This window comes from Meleagris gallopavo, chromosome 15, assembly GCF_905368555.1.
Source record: "Meleagris gallopavo chromosome 15, MGAL_WU_HG_1.1, whole genome shotgun sequence".
In the NCBI taxonomy this organism is placed as follows: Eukaryota; Metazoa; Chordata; class Aves; order Galliformes; family Phasianidae; genus Meleagris; species Meleagris gallopavo.
This window is the reverse complement of record NC_139418.1, coordinates 14,964,590-14,991,779: the sequence shown is the minus strand read 5'-3', so window position 1 is coordinate 14,991,779 and position 27,190 is coordinate 14,964,590. Positions and strand designations below refer to the sequence as shown.

The window sequence follows — 27,190 nt, the reverse complement described above, 5'->3', positions numbered from 1 at the left end:
GATTCCGGAAGGTTTTAACCCAATCAACCCCAATCATCAAAGATTATTATGAGCTTCCTGCATTCTTCTCTCTGTATATTCCACCCAATCCCCCCGGAATCTACAGTCCCAACAGTGGAAGCAGAATCATTTAACAACACTTTCCCTCTTATGCATTCCAGTAAAACAGTTCTCAGCCCTGGTTCAAAGTCATGGAAATTCGATGCAGTGAAAATCAATTCAAGATATTTTACTGCCATGAACAAGCTTTGGTGAAACCTCAACTCTCAGCAGGGCAATCATTCTCTTAGGATGCGATAAAAAACCTTCAGCCTTCAGTCTCTGAGCTGTATCAAAACAAGGCCCCTTAAAGGAGAAACTGTGAACTTTGCCAAGTTATTCTAAGTTTTGTGTTTCTGTGAGGCAGATGACAGACTGCTGTTTACATAGAATTCGAGTTCAGTCCACAAAAGCCACTTCCACTTAAAGCCTTCTGATCTGACTCACACTTATCTTCAGCTCTTTTTTCATTTCCACACTTTATATGAAACTTTCTGGATTTTTTTTTTTTCCTTTCCTTGTAGGAAATGCAATGCTATTTAATATACTATTTTTTTGGTAAATTTTCAGGTTAAATGTTGTCAATAGAATGTATGTGAATTCACTTTATGGTGACACTTAAGATGGAACTTTCTGAAATCTGAAATGTTATTGATTACCACAGTCACACTGTGAGTACTAATTTCAAAAGTGATCACCTATTTCTCCTCCACTGACTTAAAGAATCCCATCTAACTCTGCCTTTTTTCTTCTCTTCCTTTGGAGCTTTCCTTACCCATTAGTTTACACTCCGCTCTTACTCCTAACAGTTTACATATGCTTTAGAAATACACTCTGACATGATTAATTTAACTGCTGCCAGACATTACTTGATCAAGCGCAGCATGCGTGCTCTGGTCTGGCTGTTACAGAGGGCAGGAGACTGCTGATGTCCTCTGACGTGGTCCTAGCTCAGTCTTTGACCTTTGTAGGCACGTTAGAAACTTGCATTTCCAAACATTAAAGAAGTCAAGTGGCAGATGCCAATCATCTACTGAAACTCAGTAAACATTCATAACATAATTAGCCAAAGAAAACGAGGAGATGACTTCGTACTGAAATTCTAGAGTTTGCTGAAGTGACTCCAAACCTTGGGTAGGAAGAGGAAATAGAAGTGTATCTCAAGGACGTGTGCAGCCATGCCCACGTAGAGAGAAGCAAAGCACACAAGTTACAGTCAGAGCCTTTGCTAAACACTGACCTGATGCAATCCATGCACGTTGTGCTCTCATTTTTGCAGCACGCTGCTCATTTCTACAAGATCTGGCAGATGGCAATAATGGTTTTATTAGCTACCACCTCTGACAGCAAAGCAAGCAGGATTCTGAATTTATTACTGAAAACATTATGACTCGTTAAATTACTGCTGTCTCTAAGTCTTTCTACAACTCCGAGTCCTTTTTAGCACTAAGATTGCAACGAAAGCCATAATAAATACAGGTGTCTGTGGGCAAACACAATTGTTATTGTTTAGAAGAAAAATACTTACAAATATTTTTAGAAAGAATTTTGTAAATGTATTTACAAATATTTTTCCCTGCTACTTTACAAAAGCAGTTATGGAGAAGCTAATAGGACAATCAGCATTTTTTGTTTGTTAGTTTTAAATCTATGTCTGCGGAACACACCGTGCAAAAAGTTCTATTATTTTGGGTATTCAGCAGTAGTCTAATTTAAAGAGCAGCTACTATTTCATCAGAGCAAAAAAAAACCACATCTTACCTGATATTCTGTCCCCAACCAGTGCCCAAGAACAAATGTTCCATAGGATTACTGCTTGAAATACTCTTCCTACTACTTCAAATGCTGCTTTTCCAGAGTACTCCCTCCGATTCCAGCCATTTGCAACTTAGGGGCTTTTGAAGCTAGAAATGCCATCTTTCCATTTAGCCTCCCAATGGATTTCACGTCTATGGATGTGTAAAATAGTTTTGAAGTTACTCTAATTTTTGGAACCCATATCTTGCAACAAGTGTCACTACAACCCAGACATTTTTGTAATGGAGGAAAAGTACTGCCTATTTATTTTAAAAATATAGTGTTTCACGGCATGTCCCCTCAATTTATTTCTTCCCCATTGAAGTTTACATTGAGGATGAAGCATTTCATCCTGCTGCACCTAACAATCTTTTTGCAATTTCACCCTTGAAAGAGAATTAGGGACAAATGTAGAGTGGGAGAAAAAAAAAACCAAAAAAAAAACTGAAGACCCATTGCAAACACACTGCATAACCAGAATTCAAGCATTCTTATGCAAACCTTATGCCACAAGAGAATTTACTGTTAGAACGCTTTTTTCCCTTGATGGAAGACAAAATATGAGAAAAAACTGGCTCTTATCAGTGATGTCATTAAAAAAAAAAAAAACACCCCAAAGCACAGCTCTAACATATTAAAGTGAGAATTAATATTACTCTTTTAAACTCTCCATCACAATTCATAAAAGCCTGTTGCTACACATTGTGGAAAATTTGTTTTGGCAGCACTGAGCCAGGATCTCTTCAAATTGCTGGAAAACCCCCCATACAAATCCCATACAAGCAGACCAGGCCTGCTTGCAATTGAAACATTATTATAGGCCATGGACATTTAAGAACACAATATAAATCCAGCATTCAGTCTGAGGACAGGATAAAATATTTGATAATTTGAAGTAATGAAAGCATTTACACGCATGGGCTGCAGTGTCTGAAATGTTAAAAACACCATGTTTGATATTTCCACAGTGTACCATTACTGCTAACTTACCCCAGTGATGTCCTGAATTCTTTCATGTGTGCTGCAAGGCAGGAATAATAGGGATATTATGAGAGAGCAGTAAGGCCTGTAAGAATGACCCTTCATACTAGCAGCTCTCTCATCTAACAGGACCATGGGATTTAACCCAAGTTATTTTCACCTGAACAACAATACATATTTCTCAGGGAAAAAAGTCCAATAGAGGTTTAAATTGCCTACGACAGTCAGTGACGAAGCACAGCCCTAAAATTACATATTTTATGAACCTAATACCTGAATAACAGCCCTCACACAGAAATGTTACTCTGTCCTTCAGTCTATCACAGATTTACTGAAATGCTGTTTCCCTTTATAATATTGACCTTTAAGCCAAACTTTCAAGACTATTAAACTGAACAGCAACTTATAACAGAAGTTGTTGCTTACTTGTAAATTAGGCAAGTAGAGATGGAACATTACTAGAATAAAGAGAAAGCACAATTCTATATTAAGGTATTAAAATATAACTTGAATTTAGCAGCTGTCAGTGGGAGACAGTAATTTGGTAATCAAGATGTAAAAACAAAAATCAAATAAGCACCAACAACCCTGACGTATCATTTTGTACACTATCTCAGAATGGCACAAATGCAAATTTTGATACAAAAGTGCCCCTCTGAAATAGGTATCTATACAGACCAACCAGTATGTATTGTGAGGGCTTTTATCACATGAAATGCTTTCACTTTTACTGTTTTTCATCAGACCTGATCTGCGTGGCAGCAGAACCCCGACCTGGCGAGTTGCTTTGAGTAAGCTTAGCTTTTGTACCTAGGAGGGCCGCACTGAAGTTCGTGGGACAACAAGTTAAGACAGGAACACACCTAAGGGTTTACAGGGCAGGAGCCAAGGGCTAATCGATGAAAGAAAGCTCTTCATTTACATACACTGAAGTGCACTGATTCACGCAGGTGTTAATTCACAAAGAATGTTAACCACTCAAGTTATAACAATGCAAAGTTTTAAATCTAAGTTGTCACTTCTTAAAGAGTTGCAATTTTTAGCTGTGACAATCTCACTTCTGTTAAGGAAAAGACTGAAGCCTTACCTAAAACGTTACAAAAGTGCTTTGCCATGATGCTATTTTTTAAAGGCCTCTGCCTGCAAGGCTACTGCATAAACAACTCTGATGTGTTTTAGGCCCAGAATTAACCCATTTTAAAAGCACACCGGAGCTGAAGAGGTGGTTTCATGCTTGCTTTAATAAGGCATGGGCCTACAAGCCCTTTAATTTTCCTTGAACCTCTTCTGGGACACAGTTTGTGGCATAACACTGTAATAGGGATTAGTGTTTCTGAAGCTGTTTAAATAGAAGGAATGTATCTCGGTAGTGAATACGTCTCAACTGTATCAAAAAGATACTGTCAATTAATTCTCTTCTTAAATTTCATTACTCCCTAAGGATGGTTATTTATGGCAGTCTCAAAATGCCTGGAACTTCAATCTGCTTTTAACCTAATGCCTTTTTTTTTTAATTATTATTATTTTTTTTTTTACTGTGGAGCCTCTCATCTGCCCCTCCGCCTCAAAGCAGAAGCTCAGCAGTACTCGTGCTTCGACAAACAGGGCGAATCATTGTTTTCTTCTGTGACCCTGTAAAATTTTTCAGCAGCAAGCAGAACGTGAGAGGTGAACAGCAGTTCAGGTTGATCAGCTTGCACTTGGGAAAGCGAGCATCTGAAGCGAGCAGTTAAACGCAGTGCCTTCAGGAAGGACTTCTCTTCTGCAGCCAATCAGCAGCTGGCTGTAGGAAGTTTTCCACATCAAAAATTAATCATGGTGAAAATGCAATGAACTGAACTCTGGCACATGAACCTCCATTAAGGGATTCTGGTGACATCAAAAAGCCTGGGAACAAAACCTAAGGTGAGCAGCAGAATGCCTCAGATGCAGCTCTAGCCCTAGGATTGAAAAGGTGCTTACTGCACATTTTAACAAAATACATGATCAACAGTACACAATGGGCAATAAAATCTCACTGGGGGAAAAGAAAAACCCTAATGGAGAAAACAGACATCTTTTTCCTACCTTAGTTCAATAAGTACAGAACAAATATAAATCAAAGCCTTATTTCTTCCATATTCCTGTTCTATAAACTTCCCATTTCCCTCATTTGCTATGACATTTTAGCAATTGAAAATTGTTTACAACATAGAGGAGATTATGGGGGCAGGGGGAACAGAAATTGCTTGCAGGCCTGGTTCTTGCTGTCTCTAAATACACTCAGGAGATACACATACACACACACACACACACACACACACACACACACTTATTTCCAAGGGCAAACATTGTAACCAAAGGACCATACTGTAACCTATGCAAGCTGTAGATCAAAAGAGACTGTTTACAAATACAGCTGGATGGGTTTGGACAAATGCAAACCACACAAGGCCATCTGAGTGGCTGCAATGCCCCAGCCAAAGGCAGCAGCCACCCTCTTGCCTGACTCTGTATTTTATTTGATACAAACTGATCCTGATGCACTTTGTTGCAGATGAAATGAGGAGTGTAGTTTTCCACACGTGTGAAGATAAAGAAGCAATAAATTATTGTAACAAAAGAGCCACAATAAGCAGAGATGACAGAAGGAATTAGTAACATCGAACTTCTTGACAGCTCCAACTAGTTAATAATGCCTAAAATTAGTTCTGCAGCATAAACAGAAATTAATCAAAAGAAATAAGACCCATAAATTTTAGTTCTTCCTCATCCACACTATTCCTCCAGTGTGAAGAAAGTATACCCACTTGCTTTATTATTGGTAAAACGCAGTGATGCCTTCTGCACACACAGCCTCAAACACACACTTGTATCCCATTTACAGTGGATGATGCATCTGATTTCCTTAGATAAAAAGGAGGAAAGAATAAGCAGGTGATATGCCTATAGAAAGCAAATTATGAACACTTGGTGTGCTGTTGGGAGAATTATAATATTTTTTACAGGTAACAACAGAAATTTTATTAAGTAAGAGCAGAATGTTCTCCGTGCAACTCTTTAATACTTAAATAGGTTGAAATGTGAGATAAGGAAAATCACTTTATTGGCTGCTAATATTACGGGGAGTTTTATTATTATTTTCAGAGTCACTACAATAAAGAGCACAGGGAAGATGTACTCTGGCCCCTGCAGAAGAAGCCATCAGAAGCCAAGAGAATGAAAATCAGCACAGCAAATACACACAGCGTTTAGTTCACAGCATCTGAAGCAGCCAGAGTAACCTGTGTGCTAAAACCACGTATGTTCCTGTTCTTGGAGCTAAGAGCAGATACACAAACTAATAGAAAAGCATGGGAAGAACACAAATGTAAATTGAAGAGAACTTTGTTGAGCACAGACTGAAGAAGAGCTTAAATTACAAATGGACACATATGCTGTAAGTGGTTAGAGAATGGGTATTTTCACTTTTTGATGAGCACATACATCTTAACAGTTACCTTCAAAGTAAAAGCAGATAAAATCATAACCTACAGATGGACCCCAAACTGAATTGCAAGTCTGAACAGCTGGAAGCATTATGGAAGTTTAAATCCCAAGCTAAATCAAAAATCCCAGGTCTGATCACGTTATGGCCTAATTTCAGATTTACATCCAGAGTTCAACTTTCACAAAGGCCAGCAAAATTTAGCACCTCATCTTCTAAAGGACTGAAGTGAGATGCTGCACACACGTGAACTAGTTTTCAAACCTTAGTAGGTTCCTTCCTATTAGGTCACATTTCTGCCACTTCATCTCAGTTTTTTTCTGAAGACTTTCTTTCCTGGAGCTGCGTTTCATATTTTAATTTTCTACTCTCCTTTCTGGTTGTTTTCTGACTTACGCAGTTTATCATCGTCATTATGTCACGTTCCTGCTTTTCTTTTTTAAATGGCTCAATCTCCACTTAGTCTCAGATGTGAACATATTTAAGAGTCTCAAGAAATAAATCAAGACTTCAATTTTTGTAACATAATTACCAACAGGGTAAAAAACAATAAAAAAAACCATACACATAGAACAAAAATCTCTCTGCTTCCCATTTCAGGAGATTGTTTCTGAATCCACTGAAAAACAAGGAAACTTGAAGTTGAGAAAATATGTTAATCATTAATTATTAAAAAACTTTGCTAAATAGAGTGCAAAAAAAACTTACAGAAAAGTAGGAAAAAAGTCATCAGGCTGAAAAAGTCATAAAACAAAACTAAGTAAGGGAAGGAAAAGAGTATCCTTGTTTTTGGGACACATTCATCTTCATAAGAATGAAAGATAATCTTGACCTACATGTCATGAGGGCTAACCAACATACAGAGGGGGAAAAAAACACCACAAAAACCTTACAAATATTCTGAGGGAGAAGTAAAGATGCTTTTCCTCCTAAGCTCACCTTCATTCTTCCCTTTGCCACCTCTTTTACTATTTCTTAAAGTAGCAGTGTATGCAATTATTCATTAAAAAAAAAAATCTCCTGAATCAGTATTTTTGGATCCATGCTAGTTAAAGGAACACTCATTTCCCAAGCCTATACTTTGCTGCCTAAACTGTCACTACCTCAGAAAACCTTTAAGTCAGTAAACCAACAACACATGCTGCTCATTAGCAGCATCTTGAGCTCACCTGTATTGTTCTGTTTCTTGAAAAGGGCAGCATTCAAAGCCCCAGTCACTCTAAGAGGCATTTTATTTGAGTTATTGCTCTAAGCAGGAAACCTAGCTGAAGGAAATGTTAATTTTTAAGGCCATCTATGAAGTTTAAAAGCATTCCTTTAAAGAAAAGGTTCAAATAAGGAAAACTGTGAATATGAGCAAATGAAAATAAAGAAGTTTAATGGCTCAGAAAATTCAGCCGTGTAATAGAAGTACCTCACAGAAGTTAAGCACTTAATTATTCTCTGTTACCAGTCTTCATTTTTAGGGGTGGAAGGTTTATAGGAAAATAAATAAATAAATAAAAAAGATCAGCCTATTTCTGTCCTTCCTTGTCAATATCTATTATGAGTTGTATCTAAAATAGCCTTCAATGCCTATAATCATAGTTGTCAATCAGGGCACTTGTTAAACCATGTGCTTTGCTACTTTGTCCTCAAATTGAAGAATGAAAAAATGAACTTCAACTCTTCCTCAGAGAATCAGCTCAGGGCTTAAAGATCACTGTTCCCTGGACACATTTGCATCTGCTGCAACCACAGCATCGAAATAAACAAATGCATGGTAAAAAAAACCTACTGTTCTGTGATGTGAGATCCTGCCCGTACTCACTGATGCAAGAATCCTTCTGACTGCCTACATGGAAAGAGTCAAAGCAAATCAAATACTGAACTGCACAAAAACTGAGGCAAGGGCAGGGATGACTGTATATTACTTTTGGCTTAGATGTGTCAACAACAGCAGTTACTTAAGCCATAACTTCGTTATTCATTCAAAAGCCTTCTATAAATCAAAGGACCTTTTAAAGCTTTTCCATTAGCACACTGTGCAAATTCAGTTTGTCTTATTTCTTTTGCTGTTGCTGTTTCATGTTGCTCTGCAAAACCTACCAGTCAGATATTCCAGTACAGCAGCCATGTACACTGGAGCACCAACACCAATTCTGTACTTCGGATGGCCTTTCTTAATATAACGGAGCATTCTTCCAACAGGGAATATCACCCCAGCTTTTGCAGAGCGTGAAGTCTTGGTTGACTTCTTCTTCCCTCCCCTGCTGGACATTTTGTCTGTGTTGGGTCTGGAACAGCACTCTGTATATTAGGGGGAAAAAATAAAGACAAAAATTTAATCAATAAGGAGTACAGCATTTAAATAATTTCAAGTGGTAATAGGGGAAGTAATTTCACATAAATCTGCTTTGAAATTACTAATCTGGAATTCCTAACGTGTTAAAACTGGCACCATTAGTGGAGTTAGGTAGTTACCACACTTGACACATAAAACAAGAGTTTCAACATGAAAGCAGAGGCTGCTTTCTGCACTAAAGTCACTAGAGCTTTTGTACATTTTATTACTCTTCCTTAAGAATCTGGATTTTCAAGTGTGAATGAATTTACAGAACCTGTAAGGTAAACTACATCTCCTATACACTAAATGTGTCTTTCAAAAGGAAGTGAAATGAATCCCCTGCAATTTGAACCTACCAGCAGCCAGCTCTGCTCACACTGAAACCCATCAGATCCCTAGAAGGCACAATGTAGTGGTACAGCCTTCAACTCTTCCATAACATAACAGTGGTCTAACCATCCAGCAGCCCTCTGATGACTGTATCTCTGTTCATCTCTGTGAAGAAACCTCCTGCTAATTCAGCTGTCAAATATTTTTTTTTCCTCTTTGATTTCTGCTTAGGCTGTAAATACAAGCTGGCAAATCCAAAGAGGAGGAGAGTTTGCAGGCTTTCAGCAAGGTTTTAAAATTAACTTAGGGGAAAGGAGACTGTCCAAATGTTCCCCTCCCCTCCTTCATCATCTCTAAGCTCCAGGGAAACCAGAGGTATGCATCAGTGGTACATCCTAGCACTTTTCTACCTTTCTAAACCCTAACTGAGGAGAATGCAAAGTCATTAATGTGATTATATACTCCTCAACAGAAACTCTTGAAGCTTTATTTCCCATCATACCAGTTCTCTGTTTCCCTTTTATTTTTCTCTCACGTTCATACTGAATTCTCTCCTTCTCCTTATGAACTTGACTGTATTTATTAACACCTGATTCCACATCTGAGTGAGCTCAGGATTAGACCAAACAGGTTCACCAACTCTACTTTTACAACTTCTGATCTGCACCAACGTGTCCTGAAGTCTTTTAAACCCCAATGAGTCACTGAGATACAGACTATGTAACTATCAAACGAAGACCACTCAGGATAACTAAAGAAACTCAAAAATCAGCTATTTCTTTTCCTTTCCACTTCCATACTCTGCTCATCAAACATTCTGCAAGTGCAAAACTCATTAAGTGAAAGAATGTCAGCTGGCTTATTGATTGTTACAGGTAAACAAAACAATCCCAGTTTTTTTCAGCCAGACAAAAGTCAGACCACGTTTATGAAACTGATATCAACAAACAGACAGGAAATTGGAAGGGGAGCCACTGAAAGCACTGCTTCCCCTCTCCTCACTGTGAGCTCAGCTCTGCAGACACACCGTGAAGACGACAAATGCCCATTTTCCTCCCTTGAGAAAATGAAAGGCACAACTGATTTTAAAACCCTCCAATTTAGCTACAGCTTTCCATCTGAGCTCTGTCACTGTTAGGAAGATGGCTGGGTGTGGTTTTCAATTGGCTATGGGCTTTCTGCCTGCAAATATTCTCATGATCTGTACTCCATTGTCATCATTGCCACAGATGTTTGATCTCATTAAGAAGTTCACTGAATTTAAGCACTAGGAAAAGCACGCACAAGAAATATCCATGCTTCTAGCTTCCCCCTTCATTCCTTTGTTGTGTAACTGATCTGTGAATGACAAAAACCAGATTTTTTTCCATGGAAAACCTACAACGTTTAAATGATAGAACTGTATTAACTGTTTGCCTAAATGCTCAAGGCTCTCCTTTTGGATGCCATGCAAGCCAGAATACAAGTCACATATATCTTCATTGCTCTGTGCTAGCATATATAAATAGCAACTTGTGAGAATCTCAAGTAGCTTGCAAACTTCATTAATAGAAAAAAAAAAATCAGGTTATTTATTGATACAGAGAAATCTTAGTAATTTGCATATCAAGCGTGTTACACTGAATGCCAAATTAAGCATTTCATAATGAAGTGTCTCTATAAGACAAAAATTGGATTTTAACTGTCACAATAAGGTGCATTTTGTAATACACAACACTTCTAAAAGCAGGTAATTAATTCCCTGTGAAAATCAATTTACTTTCCAGAGCTGTAGCAAGGATTCTGATGCTGAGCAGAATAGTGTGGGGAACCGAAAGTTGAAACTGTGTTAATTACAGATCTTACCTTCTAACTGGTTTGAGTCTAATAATTGGGGATGGGAGCAATTAAACAGTCTACTTGCACTCCCAGCAAAAAGGAAGAAAAAAAAAAAAGGAAGAAATGATTATATTCAGGAGAACTGTTCAAATGGGACCATATTGATTCTGGACTGCATTTTTCGACAAAGTCAGAATACAAAGTTGCACATTCCATGTAAAAGGAAAATAAGAGTAGAGTAGAAAAGGGAAGTAAATAACCTTGAAATTCCCTGCAAAAGTTCTAAGTCCATCCCCACTTCCCCATGCTGGGCAATGCAGTCAAAGGGAAGGGGGAAGAGAGCCCATGGAACACCTTGCTGGATCTGACCTTCCTTGGGAGCAGTGCAGTTCTGAGCTCCCACAGAGCACCTCTGCAGGTAGCTGTGGTCATGATCTATAAAATCCAGTTTACTGAATTTATGGGATGGTCAGAATAGATGGAAGAGAATATGGAAGTTCTTATCTCCTGACTGTTTTTATTCCCCTTCAGGAAAGCCATGTTCTGCTACAACATTTGGATCAAAGCATGAGTAAAATACGTGGCAGTACAGAATCATTACCAAAGAAGCTTTGAAGAATCTGAAGTAAACACAGCTTACCAATCTAAAGGCCCAAATGGAAGACACACATGGATGGCCATGCTGTAGCTGAAACAGAAGGAAATGAAAGAGCATTGCCCTTTTATTTTTAGTCCCGAGGAAGTGACTGTTCATAGTGAAGTAAGGGAAATGGCTCCTTCATAGCAGAAACAAATGGGTACTGTGTATCACTGTCTCTGGCTATATATCACGAAGCAGTGCTAGCTCTGTTGTTGACACACTGCCTATTGCTGTGGCCATGCTCAGCCATCCTCCCTTGTCAGTCCACACTTGGCTGTTCCTTTGCAGCATCTTTGATTTGGCGCTCAGGAGATGTTCTTCCCTTTAACGTACTGTCTTCTAATTGATAACTTCAAACCTTCTGTCATCTGGAATTATCTCACACCACTGTATATAGAAGGATACATTCTTACATAAGCTTACTTCACCACTTCTGCACTAAGAGGTTCATTTCCCCCTTTATTTTGTACTGCTTGTCACATTTATCTTATTTACGAGGGAAAACTTATCTAAACCAGAAAGGTGGAGTCTCGAATGTTGAACAAAGCAAACACTTCTGCAACTTTAACGTAACAAGTCAAATGTGATAAAATGTGTTTCAGAGCTTCCTGTCTCAAGGATCCCATTCTTATAGCACACAGAAATTTAGATGTTGGGGGGAAGGAAGGAAGTCTAGTTAGGTTTTAAGTACCACTTTTCATTTTGCTGATCACTTTATTGAGAAGGGGCAAAGAAAACCTGGAACAGGAATTCTTGGGGTTTAACTATGGATTCAGGATCATTACTTTAGAGAACCTGCCTGTCCTGCCTTTGAGAAAGGGATGGATGGCCCAAGGAGCTTTCAGTGTCTTCTCTAGTTCTAGTTCTCTACGGGGCAAAAAGTACAGAAAGAAAATAGATTTCACTTGCAGCAGACACAAAGAAATTTATTGAAGTTAGATGGAAAGAGCATGGCAACAGATCAAAATCCAAAGAAAACTGTGTGCCTTACATGTTCTCAAATGGTTTATCTTTGTAACACCAGAAACTCTGGATCACTGCCAATGTTAATGAACCAGAGCTGTCTGCTGAGTCACTGCGAGCCTGCAGATGAGGGAGGCAGTGCTCACCAAAGGGAACTTTATCACATCTACCATAGTTCAGACTGGATTTGGGCAGGAGGAAAAACAAAACAAAAAGAAAATCACAATCCGTCTTTTTCTTTCTTACTCCTCTCTTGCCTTGGCAAGAAAATAACTGAAAAATACTCTAAATGTATTTCGAAGTGTGTGTATATATACCTACACACATACACACACACACACTTTGTATATGTATGTGCTGGGCCACAGATTGCCCTATCTGCAGCACCAGATTCGTGGCCTTTTGAAAAGCTCTCCAGGACTGCAGCAAGATTCTCACTGCTTTCTAACACTCCCAAATTCACAGAAATGAGAATATGATGGTATATTCACTCCCAGTGAAGGTTCAAACTACAAGGCCCGCTGTCAGGTCTTTGCGAGCCAGAAATATGTATTCCAAGAAACAAAATAATGATCAGGTATAGCAATGAAATCAATGTAATTTATATTTTCCTGGTTGAAATTGGCTGTTGGCCATAGTTTTCTGTACAAAGATTGATACTCTACTTTTAAATGCCATTTTCCTAAAGTGATCATAGGCATCTGCTCTTCTGAAAAGTTTAACATCATACAGTTCTGGAGTACTTGACCACACATCCTGGTAAAATGATATCTCATCTCCAATAGCTCAAATTCCAGTACTTCGTTAGCTCAGTCACTGTGACTCTTTTATCAAACAGTAGTAATAATTAAAAACAATAATACTAACAGCTTTCAGGTACTGATTCTTAATGACTTAACAAATTACTGTGGGTTCTACTGCTGTCTGATAGGTGTTGTTCTCACCAGGGGCTTACCTTAGTGCATTAACTGCACCTAGATGTACAAGATCACATCTGTAAGTATAGTGGAATGCAGTACACCATTACTACAATAGGAAAAATACTAAGATTGAGCAATTCCTTTCCTCCTCTTTCCAGGAGGAAGACTAAGCTGAAAAGTTCACTTTCGTATCACGAGAGCTTAACAGCAATGCTATTTTCTTCTCACTGTTTCAAAAGATTAACAAGTAAGAGCTGCCACTCCATCTAAAATCTATTTATGTACCATAATAATAGCTGCTCACTGAACTCGTTTTGAAAAGGTGCACTTGAATTTGCTTTGACAACTAATTTGCTCTCTTCTTGGCTAATCAGAAACTAGTTTGACATATTTATAAAGCGCACTGCTTATAGAGTCAGTATAAAACAGTCTTTATTGATGCTTGCCCAACACAACAGTGTCTCAGTTTGTGACCATGGTTTCCAGGTACTACAGTAATACAAAAAGAGCAACTCAGCAATCGTTTGGCCTGGTGTAATTTCAAGTTTTAGCTTAAGTGCTTTATCAAAGCAGAAGTTCCTTGTGGTCTGAAAAAGAGGAGTGAAACTGGTTGCAAACCAGCTGCTCTGGCACTGCATTGATTTCTTATCTGGAAAGGCAGCAGTATACATTTATTTTCACTCAAAAAAATCAAAGAATGTTCCTCATCTACAAATGCCTTACAGATGTCCTTTTTACTGAAGGTGAGGGAGACTAGAACTCCCATCATGGCAGTGTAAACAGAGAAATAATATTTTCATCAAACCCATGTGCAGAAGAAGATACTATTGCCCAATTTTATTCAGCTGGCAGAAGTCCCTTCCTCCCACAATGGGACCAAAACCCTGAAACAAATATCCCCTTAATGCACAAGCCCCCACTATGAACAGTGATGGGAGCACGACAAAAGTTTTAGCTGGGCACTCTGCCACCAATAGACGGGAAAAAATGTAAATACAATTGTCTTCGCTGACCAGTTGGGAGCACTAGCATGAAAATAAGACCATTTGTGTGTTGCAGCTTTCTGTATATTTGGTAGGAAGGATTCGATACAAGTCGCTAGGCTGTTTTATAAATTCAGAAGAAAAACTGTTTCAAAGAACATTGAGAACTTGTTTTCTGCTTGACATTTTGGACAACAGCAAAAACACAAAGAACTCAGGCAGATGTTTCCAATGGAAAATTCAGAAGCGTACTATAGATGTTGTACTGCTGATGGAAGAGAGTGCAAGAACTCAGCCCACTGCCTTGAATGATGTGCTTTGAGCATCACTGCATCGCTGTTTTAGGAGCAAGTAGTACAGATTTGTACTACTGTACATCCTCTCTTCTAGGTAAGGCACCCAAGCCTCTCTGCACGCATCCCCTCAGTGCACTTTCCTACAGATACTGCATCTAGCACATTTTTCCCCCAAATCTACCTCAAGGAAGCAAGGAGCTGACGAAACCTGATGCTCCCTGCACTGGCTGCTGGGTCAATAACCTTTCTCCCAAGGGAGGCTCTCTCTAGAGGCTCCTTTTTCTCCCGTGGCATCAATTACGTCTTCCTGCTCCTTTATCCCTACTTTGTGAGTTTACAGTAGGGGTTTTTCTTTCCGTTAATGCTGATGTATGAAACAAGCAGTGCTTAAGTATTCTTCCTATCTTACTGTCATTAAGCCAAATTCTAGCCTTAGCTATGAATTTCTAAATCATTTATGGGTATCAACAGTTATGCACAATCATCATCTGGTTTTACTGGTGATCAGAAGTGTATGCCTCAGTTCTGCAACAAACGAACACTCAGTAACAAGACAGTTACTCTGTAGGACCATAATGGGTCAAGAAAACATTGGTGTGAAAGGTTATGACACATAACACAGCAAAACAACCTCTAACACTACCTGGAAAAAGAAACAAACAACGTAACACTGCATCAGAACAACCTGAAGCCTGGGAAAAACACAGTGTAACTCTCTCAGACAACTTCTAAAGAAACAACAAGGACCTGGCTAAAGGCTGCTCGATACAAAATACATCAATCAACGGCACTCATGTTTGTCAAAGCAATTGTAGTGGTCTTGTTTATGCCTAATTCTTTCTGCTCCCCGTTGTGCTTACAATCCCAGGTTCTGCTTTCAGTAATTGCCTCCTCAGCTCATTTATTTCTGTTGACTCTTAGGACTGGGGGAGGTGGCGGATCCGCAAAGTTCCCCACAGACCTGTTGCTAAGACACACCTCACATAGTTCTGGGGGGAAAGACGGTCATTCACTTCTGCAGTCAAGAAATAAACAAGCCTCCTGCAGACACCTCACAGCAGCACCTCCTTCCACCAACACCAGCGAAGCGCCTCTGCTACCAAGCCAGCTCCAGATGCAGCCTTCTGCCCCGGCTCCTGAACATACACAGGAACGCAAGGACTCCAGACGGGACGAGTTACGGAAGCAGAGGCTCCCTCAGTGCCCCTCCTGCCGGCACAGCCGTGTTTGCCTGCCCACACCTGGAGGACACCGCATCCCCCGCCCTGCACTACGGCTGTCCCCGGCCCTGCAGGCAGACACACTGCAGGCTGACAGCTCTACCACAATCAAGACCCCCTCCCTTTTCCCTTTTTTTTTTTTTTTTTTTTTTAAGCTTCTCTTCATCATCTCAGGATGCTTTCGACGGCTCTGCCAACGGTTCTCAACACGCCATCGGGCTTTGTTTCCCGGAGCCGTTTACCGTCTGGCACTAACTTGGGTGCTGCGCTGACAGCACAGCCCGCTGCTCCCCGCCTGGAGGAAGGCAGGCAGGCAGGCTGCAGGAGCCGGCCGCTCCCGGGCTTCCTTCCAACCCCTCACCACACACTCAGAGTACAAACAACAGCCCGCTGCCACCACGAGAGGAAAAAAAAGAAAAAAAAAAAAGCAGACAGCTCCCTCCGCTCCGCCTTTCCCTCAGCCAGGCGGCAGCCGGGACCCCTCTCCCCTCAGCGCCCCCCGCCCCACTCAGCCCTCAGCACGGGGAACGACCGCTGCGAAGGGCGGGCGGCGCCCACTTACAGCGCGGCTCCCGGCGGCGGCACCAAGATGTCTCCCGGCGGCGGCGGCCCCGCTCCCGCTGCCTGCGCTCCGCCCGCGGGGCCAACGGGAACGGCTGGACGGGCTGGCGGCGCGCTCCCACAATGCCGAGCGCTGCCTGGCGTCACATCCCTCCAGTCCTCCTCCTCCTCCCTCACCGCAGCTCTGCCCCCCGCCTCGTCCCGGTGCTGTAACGGTCGCCCCTGACGCAGCCCCGCCCTCCACCTCGCCCCCTCCTCAAGGCTCCGGCCCCGCTTCCCCCTCTCCCCAAGCAGCAGCCCGGTGGCTCTGGGAGGCTTCCCGTAGCTGCAAGCAGCCCTGGGGGCAGTCAGGCTCCTCCATGGAGAGCCGCTCCTGGCAGTCAGGCTCCTACATCTACAGCCGCCCCTCTCTCACAGATGTGTTCTGCTCCTAAATCCTCACACGGTGAGGAGGACAAAGCGGAGGGTTAAGGCTGCGTTCTTTCCCTGAGCAGAGTATCTTGTTCGAGGGGATGAAAGGCACTGACTGGATTGCTCGCTCTGCTCCTCATGCTGTACAAAAATGGCTTGCTGCCATTTTGCAAAGGCCCCAGATGGAGCTTTGGGAGGAATTTATGCCGTGGAGGCACAGATGTCCTTGAGCACACCTTGCTGTGCTGGGAGCACACAGTCACAGAGCACAGGGCCCGTTGTCCCCTCAGCATGCTCCTATCCTCACCCAGCTGCTCCTGGGCCCTTCTGCTGCTGCTCTGCAATGCAGCCTGCAGCCTTCCCTGGTGCTCCTTCCTGTTCTTTTCAGGCTGGAGCTGTGGCAGGTGACAGCAGCACTGTGACACAGCTTCATTGCTATTAAACCTTTGTCGAGAAGGGCTGAGGAGCAGCTGGGAGAGGGAAGGGGTTTGTCTTATCTACGCACACTCCAGCTCTCCTTATTTTTACTTGGTCATGTGAAAAAGAAAGCAGAAAGAGGGTGGTATATGGAAGAAAGAAAATTCAGGGACGAAAGGCAGATTGTCTTAAAGAGATGTAGTTTAACGTTGCACTTGGTCTGAGAAACATCACTCAGAAGAAGTTTCTGAAACAAAGAGACTGAAGGCGTAGCACAGGCTGAGCTGTGCACAGTGCATCAGGCCTACAAAAACAGTGCTGTGTGCAGTTCTGTGAGCTCAGTTATTATAATTTCACTGCTCTCATCTGTACAAATGGCCAGGATTGGTCTGCTTTTTAGTGCAGCTAAACTCCTGGTCTCCCAAGACATGCCTCATTACGTTTCAGTGCAGCATGCAGTCACATGCAGGCACGGTGTGACTGTGTGCCCTGAGCACTCACTGCAGGCTGAATGCTGTTCCACACACAGATTTGTTAAACAAAGACTCTCTGCTGAGTAAAGCACTGAGTAGACCCTGACTGCCCTTAACTTAAGGATGTGACTACATTCCTTATTAGGCCATCTACCATGGGATCATTGCACACAGCTGAGGACACACACTGCTTTCCCCATGTTCCCATCATGCTCCATCTCCCACCTCCTCCTCTGCATTCACACTGCAGCCAAGATCCACTCCCTTCCCTTGCCCACACAGAACCCTTCCTGCAGGCTGTAAGAGCACAGAGCAGAACAGCTCCTGCAGTGCTTGCCTCACCCCACCCCATTTTGCTGTCACCCACACAAATGTTACTAAAAACCAAACCAACCAAAGACACCCAAATATCTCTGTTGTCAGAAAAAGCTGCAAAGGTCTGTGTGGAATTTGAAGAATATGCAACATTGCTTGTCTAATGGGGCTGATACAAGTCTACTAGGTGAAGATAGTTACCTTAAAAGCCAGCATAGCTTGCTTTCTGTGCCTTTCTACTGTCATTGCTCATATTGTCTCTTTTAAAGGGAATCTCTGCATTCTGAGCCTTTGAAGAAAGCTTTCCAAACACAACTGGGGACAGGCTCTGGAGCTTCCTGAGTTTGCAGAGAGCCCAAACAATTTGTGCCTGGAATAGGATGCTAGTGCAGAAGCAGTGGATGATCCTTTTAATGTTAACTTTGACTGCCTCACCTCCCACCGAACAACAGATTCATCATACTGCTGGGTCTGCAAAGAGGGTTCATTCTATCTGGCTTTGAAAGCACACAGCATGGCACAAATAATTTTCTAAAAGGGAGAATCGCTTACAGTAAAACAACACTAAATAAACTACCTCACTAAAACAAACCTTGGCTTAGGTTTTCTTCCCTTTGCCAAATTAGTGATATATTTATTTAGATAAAGAATGATAAAAAGCACCTTTCTAAGAGCTCTGCTGCCCTTATGGTTTATATAAACAGTTTGTGTTCTTACATTCCCATGCTCATGCTCATTTTGAAACTGACTCTGTAATCAATATGAGTGACACCAAGGGACTGTTTGTAGAAGACAGTTTTGAGTGACTGAGAATCTAAACACCCAACTTGTTTATGCAGCACAGATAGCAGAGAAGGAAATATTCCTTGAGAGGGGACAGAGTGATGCGGGTGGGGGGAGGGGGGGGGAAAGGGGGGGGGGGAGGGAATGCAGCTGATGTAGTATTCTTAAACATAGATTAAGCATTTTTCACTTCGGAATAGCTACCTTAATTCTGATTGTGACCTCATTAGTCACTGGTGTTTTTGTGTTTATTACTCTGGATATTTCGAATGCATGGCCTAGGTTACTTCAGTTTGCTGAAATATTTCCTCAGGATTTAGCGTGCAAAGCCAACAGACTCCTGCTGGTTCCCTTCCACCTTCACTTGGTCGAGAGAAAGTTCAGATTCCCCAAGCATGACCGACCTCTCAGGAGGGGCTTCTGAAACTCCTTCAGTTGCTTAGTCTGCTCTCTTTCTGCAGACTATACCACTAATCCATGCTTCATTTAACCCCTTAAAGTCAGGTAGCAATCACATCTATGTGCTTATAGTATGTGTGATGCCACTGACATCCTTGCATGCTGCATCAGATGGGCACAGTGACCTCCTACCAAATCCAGTCAATGCTCATCACACTGCTAATGCATTGCACAGACCTAGAATCCATCCCTCCTGACAGCAGAGGGTATTAACTGTGATTTCCAGCAGGCTGACAATGGCCTCCATACAGATTGCTGTAATCCAATGTGATTATTGTCGTCGTGAGAAATTCTGCACTACACAAGTTGAATGTACAGAAGTGGAACAAGGTCTTTTCTTTCACTTAGCCCTGATTTCCTGCCACCATAAAGATATGCGGATCCACCATTATTCAAAATTAACCCATCAGAATCAGGAGCTTTTGCAAGCAAGATTGATCACAAACACCTAGCAGTGGTGCTGGAACACGTGCTGGCACGAGTTTTGGTACATATTTTGAGCAGGATCAGAGCCATTGATCATAATGATCCATTTTTAGCTTCATTATACAGATAGAAAACTGCAGTTTGATTTCCAGCATGCCTCAAAAAACCAGCTGACTTTGTGAACCGCTGTTTGATATCCAGCTGTCCTCTACCACAGTTAATTTCATTTTCAGGTAGTCACTCTTAGCTCTGACATCCACATCCCAGCGATTCTGATCATATAGTTCCCCTCTTCTGAACATCAAAAACAATTATTTCCTCTTGCCTCAGTTTTCTCAAAGCACTGTTGGCTCTATATTGTTGCCAGGCTTGTTATTCTGTAGCAGAAGTGTCAACTAGTGCTAATATGTTATGGTTAGATTGATACTTTCAGGCACAAGTGGGTGTCTGGGACTCATTTTCCAGCCTGGTAAACAGCCTGCAAGTTACAGCACATAATTGACTTATTTTGTTCAAAACTTCTTTTGTAGGCAGGCCAACTTTTGTGCAATTCCACAAAAGAAATTTGGGACAAATCAAATTCTTGAATATCTATGCCATTTTTGAATTGCATTCTTCCAGAAAAATATCGCCTATGCTAATTGTTACCAATGCTTAACCCCTCCTACAAAAAAATCTTTAATCGCTTTGAATTTTTTTTTAAGACAAAAAGACTTTTTTTTCTAAAAGAAAGGGTATTTTTTTTTTTTCCATTTCAAATCTGGAAAATTAAAAATTGCACTTTTTAACCTGGATTATGAAATCCCTTATGCAGCCAATGGATGCTGTGATTAAGAACATGATAAAGTTGGTACAGTCATAATTAACCTGTAGAGAAGAGAAAATACTGACCTCCAGTGTAACGCAGTTCAAAGCCCCCTCCTTCAAAATAAAAGCCACCGAATGCATTTCAAAACATACTTCACCTAAATAAAAGATAAATGCTGTTTTGAATTATAGAATTGGTAGCAGTACTGCTGCAGCGTGACGCAGAGACATCAGGAAACATTAGTGCTTATCTCCTAGCAGCATGGAAGAAGCATGCTCTAAAATAAGACTGAAGCACACAGAACAGGAACACTTGTCTGCCTCTGATGTCAGCCCTGAGCATCACCTGATTCAGGCTGTGTGTTAAGCATCACAGCTCATTTTCTTCTGATATTCTCCTGGCCTCCTGCAAGACTGCTTTTTTAATGTCAAGTGGGTGGGGGAAAGTTCCATGTTATTTTGCAAATGAAGTATTAAACCTAAGAGTTATGTTTTACATCATGAAGCCAGAGGATTCAAAATTATGTCCCATGATGATCCGCTCAGAGATTCCTTGTAGCTGGTGGAAAGCTTGGTGAATAGTCATGCAACAACTCATATTTCTTATTTTTAGTTGTTAAATCCCATAGCTTCCATAATGTTAATTTTCCATGTAAGCAAAAGCTACTGTTGCCAGAGGGATTTTATATAATTGCAGATGGTAGGAGACAGAGTCAGTAATTGCAGAAATGCAAAGGGAGATGTCCAGGAGATGATCTCCTATTAAGATGTGGCTGTTGCTATGGAATACTTTACTAACTGCTCCTCTGTGTGAGAGCTCTATGATGCATCACTTCACATAACAGGTTATTTTTAAAATGAACCAATTCTCGTTTCTTTGCCTCCAGAAGCAAAATCAGATCACGTCTCTGAGGAACATTAATTGAAAAAGCTCCTGTCCTGGACAAGAGACATTATCTAGAATATGGTTCATGGAGGATTTGAGAGATTTGGAGCCTGCTGTAACACCGTCCAGGCAGCACTGCAGTCAAGGGCTTGCAAACTCACGTCATGAGATAAACCCTACTCATTAAATTAAAATCTGCAGTTGTGAAGATCATTGTCATAGCAAACAAAAGATCATTAGAGGCTGACACACTCAATTTAAACAACTTTATAAATTTGTTTACATCAGAGCAACCGTTGCAACTTCTGTTTATTTTGAAATAAGTTACTGGAACACATTGGAAAGTGCAGCAAAAACAGCAGTGCAGCAAGGTCCTAGGATGCAGCAAGTGAAGATTTCAACAAGTGAGGATTTGCTCAAATGCAACAGCTGTAGGCAGAGAAATAAAGGAAAGAAGCTTCTTATCTTCAGAAGGCCTCAGGTAAGTAAGGATCTCCACCAAGATCCCCTTACTGCCACTGCCAACCCTTAAATGAGGTCTGGGAAGGGGTGGATCCTGGCTCCAGCCCTTCTGGTCACTCATCTGCATTGCATGCACCTGAGCTCCCCTGCCTTCCCACCAGGTGCTCCATCACTGCTTCAAGCCCTGACTTAGCATTTCTGCTATACTTCTCTGTGCAGATAAAGGAGCATAAAGCAACAAACGGTGGTATTTGGTACCAGTTTGCAATTGAGACTGAGGTGTGAATTGTCCCTGTGTGTTTGTGGCAAAAGTGGCTGAAGGACCCAAGGAAGTGCTGGGGAGCAACAGCCACCCCACTGCTTTGCTGGGCTGGGTGCTCTGTCCCTGTCTGGGGAATGTAATCAGAGTGGGCTAAGAAAACAGGCATGGGCTGTCATAAATGCTGGCTCAACATGGTCTGCCAAGTCACTTTGTAACAGTCCACCTTCAGCTCTTTGTGGAGTAGAAAAGCTATACATACGGACAATAGAAAAAACATCATTCAGGAATATCCATGAATGTGAAGTTCAAGCGTCTGTGTAATGACTGGAACACATGGAAGTTTTCCCAGGGCTAGATGGAAAAAAAAAAAAACTTAAGGCATAAAGAAAGCAACATCTCCCTCTGTGGGAATCACCTGTACTGCACCCCAGCCTCTGGCTCCCAAACCTTCACAGAGCTGACCACACATCTCCAGCTGCTTCTGCTGCTTGCAGATGGGCTGTAGTGCTGACACTGAGCAGATGCTGAGGGGATGAACCATAACCAATTATTCCTAACTGAAGTCTTGGTTTCCTGACAACTATTCAGAACTTGTGCATTTAAAGGGTTTACACATGTTAAGGAGAAACCCAGTGATTATTGCTAAGTTTTGCTCTTTTTATTTATTTATTTATTTTTCCCCATGTGCTTTGCAATACGACTGTGTTCCCATGTCCTGCCTTTGGTGGGGTAGCCACCATGAAACTAAGTGTGCATCCCTAAGACCGTATTTATACGTGATTCCTGGTAGAAGGAACACGTTATACAAAGGCAGGAAACTCAAGCACAGGTCTAGAGATGAGGCAGGTTTCTTTGTCATTTTCATATTGTGTCACAGAACACAAGAAGAATAAGCAGGTATCTGTAATGCACAAATGGAAAAGAGTTATTTTTCTTTCTTTCTTTCTTTATTTCTTTCTTCCTTCCTTCCTTGCAGAAAAATATCCTTTGTTGCTGTCTTTACACAAAGCCCTACAGCTGATTTTGGGTTATGCTATTCCCTTCTACTCGTTCCTTGCTAATTCATCTGATTACATTTTTGTTCATAAAAAGTGGCTTATGGAAAGCACTGGGCTGAATGTCAGTGAGAAATCTGCCAGGATACCGGTTTGGTGGTGCCTTGAGGGTCATGGAGAGGATTCTGGATGAACCAGGCAAGCAGGGTTAGTCTTGTGGGTCGGTTGATCATCTCAAACCTTGAAAATCAAAGCATTCTCTAGGTGATAGTTGTGGTGAATACTTTCCAAACGTATCATACAATAGAAATACAGTCACATATATGGTTTATTGGAAAATAAATGAATATGAAATACAAATATGAGAGAAAATGAAAATCCAAGTATTTCTACGCATACTTTGACAGGGAAATAATATTGGGTGACTTGCAGAGCACTGATTGTTGTGGACAAGCCCCATGTCTTGGGAACATGCCTCCCAAATTAGTTTTTGATTTCTCTATATGCTATGAACTGAATTCTCAGAGGTTTCTATCTCATTAATATGATAACATTTTTCTAAGGCTTGGCCAGTTTTTAGGAAGTAAGAAATGTGCAGTTTTATGCTAAATTGCCCTTATCACAGATGGAAGCATTTAGTAGTGCACAGTACTTGAACACACCTCATATTCTTACGCTTCTTATGCCCCTCATATTCATCTGCTTTATATGTTGTTTTTCCACTGAAGTTGCTTTTTAGGTATTAAAATTAAAAAAAAAAAAAGCAAAATCCAAATTTTCTTTCAGAGCATCAAAACATAGGCGTGCAGGAACTTTCAATAAAATTAATGTCCACTGTCTGCACCAACCTCATTGCCTGCATTATCATGCATACGCATCATGCTCTGCATGTGTACGTACAGTTAAGTCCACTGTTATGTAATTATTTGACAATTGTGGAAGCTGGATTTGGCAAATGAAGCACCATCTGGTTACTCTACCACTATCTCAAGCCTGCTTCATAAAACATAATCTCTCTCTCTCTCTTTTTTTTTTTTTTTTTGGACTGATGCAGACATTTTTTACTCCTCCATAGTCCAACATGCATTCCAATATTTCTATACTGTTCTGGCCAACATTTTCAAAAGTGATCAGTGATTTTGCAAACCAGAGCTATGTCTATTAAACAGAGGTTTCACAATCAGTAATCCCCTTGGAATGTCTCACCTAGTCTTTTTCTTAGTTGGATGTATCACGAGATTATTCTTAAGCCCGTAACCACTGAAAAGGGATGAAGCTTAAGCACCATCGGTGAGAAGACATGATGCCATTAAGGAGCTCAGCCAGCAGGTGGAGTTTAAATTGCATTTAAGCAGCAGAATTCGGTCTCGGGTTTAGGCTTAGTCGGAGATGTGCTACTGGAAGTGCCTCTTACTGACAGCTCTGGCAGAGTTTTGGGTATTAAAGCTTCCATGAGCTGTCGGGCCATTTAGTTGTGTGCCACGTCATTGGTGCAGTGTTGGCACATATTAACTCACTCATACTGACTTTGGAGCGTGGAGGAGTGTTGAATAATTGTTGCTGTATGTAAATTAATTTTAAAGTCATCTGTCCATTTTATACATACCTGAATCAACAAGAAGGGAAAGGGGACACTCAGGTGACCTGAATTCCCAATTTAGCGTTTTTATTTTTTGCCTTGGTTCCTAAGAGGGAAAAGATCAGATAAGATCTGATGACAACATTTCATTGCAAGCTGCAGTAAGAGATGAGAGGGTCAAGAAGTAGCTGACAAAAATCATAATGTTCCTTTGGTAGCAATGGGAGGCAGATGAGAGAGGGGTTTATTACATCTGTCACTAAGCTGTATTATGAATCCAGAGCTGAACAGCAGCCAAAGCAAGAGAAGCCAGACCTGGCCGGCCCTTGGAGCAGCATGTCTGGGGCTGGCATCTGCCTGGGAATGGAGCCAGGCTCCAGGGCTTATACCTCCAGCCCCGAGATGAACTGTGTGGTCTGGCACCGCTTTATCTTACACTGAGAGCTCTGGCTTAAGGTTAAAGGCAAGACCTGATTTATGAGTGTTTCTGTGATAAGCTGTTCTGTTCTGGAGGCAGCCTCTGCTCTTATACCAAAGAGCAGCGCGGGAAGCATGCAAGGCTGCAAAGAAAAACAATCACAGGCTGTGCTTTGGCTACTGAAGATATAAGCACTGCTGGCACCCAGAGAAATCCTTATGCTGCACTTTACAGCAAAAAAATTAATAGATAAATAAGTAATTGCACTGTGTTGTAGGGATTTGAGGGGTGAAATTTTGTACCTTTCCAGCACGAATGGCTTGCAGAACCTCACAGAGAGGGAAACTACAAAATCCAGGCTAATACTGGGCATAAGAATGAGCAGGAGCATGCAAAAAGGAAAGAGAAAGCCAACAAGCCAGGCAATTCAGGGCCTGCCAGGTTACCCTGACTTTCTCTGAGCTATGTGGTAGAAGAAAGGAAATTGGCAGCCATTAAAAGCAGATGATGACACAACCCTATTGCTGCTGAGACAATGCGAATTACAGGCAGAGCTATGATGAAAAATGTGCAGGCTGAAATTTCAGTTTGTAGAGGCTACAGAAAAGCTACTGCTTTAATCTAAACTAGATCCATTCTTGAACTGGTGGTACTGAACCTGTGACAAAGGGCTCAGAGATGAAATACAAAGCAAAACCAAAAGCATGTTCAGAGATACTGACACAGGCTGCTGAAAAACTACTGAAAAATACCCAGGTTTTGGAGGAATTAAAATGTCTTCCAGGTCCTGGCATCTGCATCTGAGCTCATATGTTGAAATCAGCAAGGCACCTGCTCAGCAGAGTGCCTGGGAAGACAGAAGGAAATAGTGGAAGCTGTAAAACTGAAGAGTGAATTGCTGTTAATGTCTCAGCACCCATCAGAGACACAGCAGCCAATGAGCTGGACAAATGGTGCTGTGTCCAAGTAACATTAAACAGAGCTCCAGAAAGAATTTATTACCAAGTACCTTCACTTCAGCGAATGTATTCCACCTGGCAAAAAGGAAAAAATTCTCCATACTGAGACCCAGGACTCGAAAGTTGGCAAATGCTGCTGGGCAAGGCAAGCAAAAGCTGGGCAGTGTCTCAGGAGCAGCCCACCCTGGTGTCCCAGGCAGCACATCCCATTTTCTCTTACATCAACCTTTTGATTATCACCTCAGAACTCAGCTGTGTGATTACAGTCTGCCCCAGAGGTTGGCTTTGCTGATGGAAGGACTTGCTCCATGCCCGATGTTCCAGCTTCACGCTATCCTGCAGCTCACTATCAGGCAGTGCTGAGTCAGCAGCTCGCACCACGGTGACTTCTTAAGGAAAGCTGCAAAAAGCAAAAAAAAAAAAAAAAAAAAAAAAAAACCCACAAAAAAAAAAAAAAAAAACAAAACCAAAAAACATCTGGTGTTTCACATTTGAAAGGATACGCTGTAAAACACCTTCCCGGTCTCCCTATGCAATGCTGTAAACCTCTCTAAACTAGATGAAGGATACCCAGCCAAGATCAGGCTGTTTCTTTAATTTAGTCCTTTCTTGTGTTATTTTTTTTTAGACTCCAAGCAAAGTCTAGCAGGCAATCAGTGGAGAATGAGACCCTGAAATCAGAGGGGATCCCAACAGTAAAGCAAGAGTTTGGTTCCCACGCATCAACTACAATATTTCCAACACGCTGATTTTTATTTCAGACACCAAAAGAAGTGAACAGGCTTTGAATAAAAAGAAGAGAGAAAGAATTCCAAGTTGCTATATAAGATAAAAAGAGAGAGGATGAGGAAGCATATGATTTTACCTTCTGAGATGTGTTTGTATTTTAGTCCATCAATCCCCCAATGAACTCCAGATTCACTCAGATTTGCTGCTCATTCAGCGTGACCTTGCCCTTCTCAGACACTGGGAAGATGGAAACAACTTCCGATGAGAGCATTGCAAAACTGGCTCTGTTGTAATGTCTCTGTGCAGGGGTTGAACTAAATTTGGGCATTTCACATTTCCCATGGATGAGCAGTGCTTGGACAGTCATCATTAGGGCTGAAGCACCATAATCCCCCCCCGTGTGCTTTGGCACCCAGAGACACTGAGAAGAGGCCAGTGGCATTTTAGGGATGTGCCAGAACAATGGCAA

General features: G+C 41.5%; 1 protein-coding gene and 1 long non-coding RNA gene across 6 annotated transcripts in view; both read right to left on the bottom strand.

Moving 5' to 3' along the window:
- The window catches only part of MACROH2A1 (macroH2A.1 histone), a 44,799-nt gene extending 28,298 nt beyond the window's left edge, over positions 1 to 16,501 (bottom strand). For all 5 annotated transcript variants that reach the window (XM_085236461.1, XM_085236463.1, XM_085236462.1 and 2 more), the window contains exons 1-2: positions 16,342 to 16,501; positions 8,372 to 8,572 (exon numbers count right to left, since the gene is read on the bottom strand). In XM_085236461.1, the coding sequence (XP_085092587.1) occupies positions 8,372 to 8,543 (172 nt within the window). In that variant the 5' untranslated portion in view covers positions 8,544 to 8,572; positions 16,342 to 16,501. The remainder of the gene's footprint in view (positions 1 to 8,371; positions 8,573 to 16,341) is intronic.
- A 5,437-nt stretch (positions 16,502 to 21,938) lies between these two features.
- LOC104913275 (uncharacterized) lies at positions 21,939 to 26,977 on the bottom strand. Its single transcript, XR_004161417.2, has 3 exons — positions 26,858 to 26,977; positions 24,643 to 24,721; positions 21,939 to 23,276 (listed from the first exon to the last, which is right to left on the bottom strand). It is a non-coding gene; the product is annotated as an uncharacterized LOC104913275 (long non-coding RNA).
- Between the last annotated feature and the right edge of the window lie 213 nt (positions 26,978 to 27,190).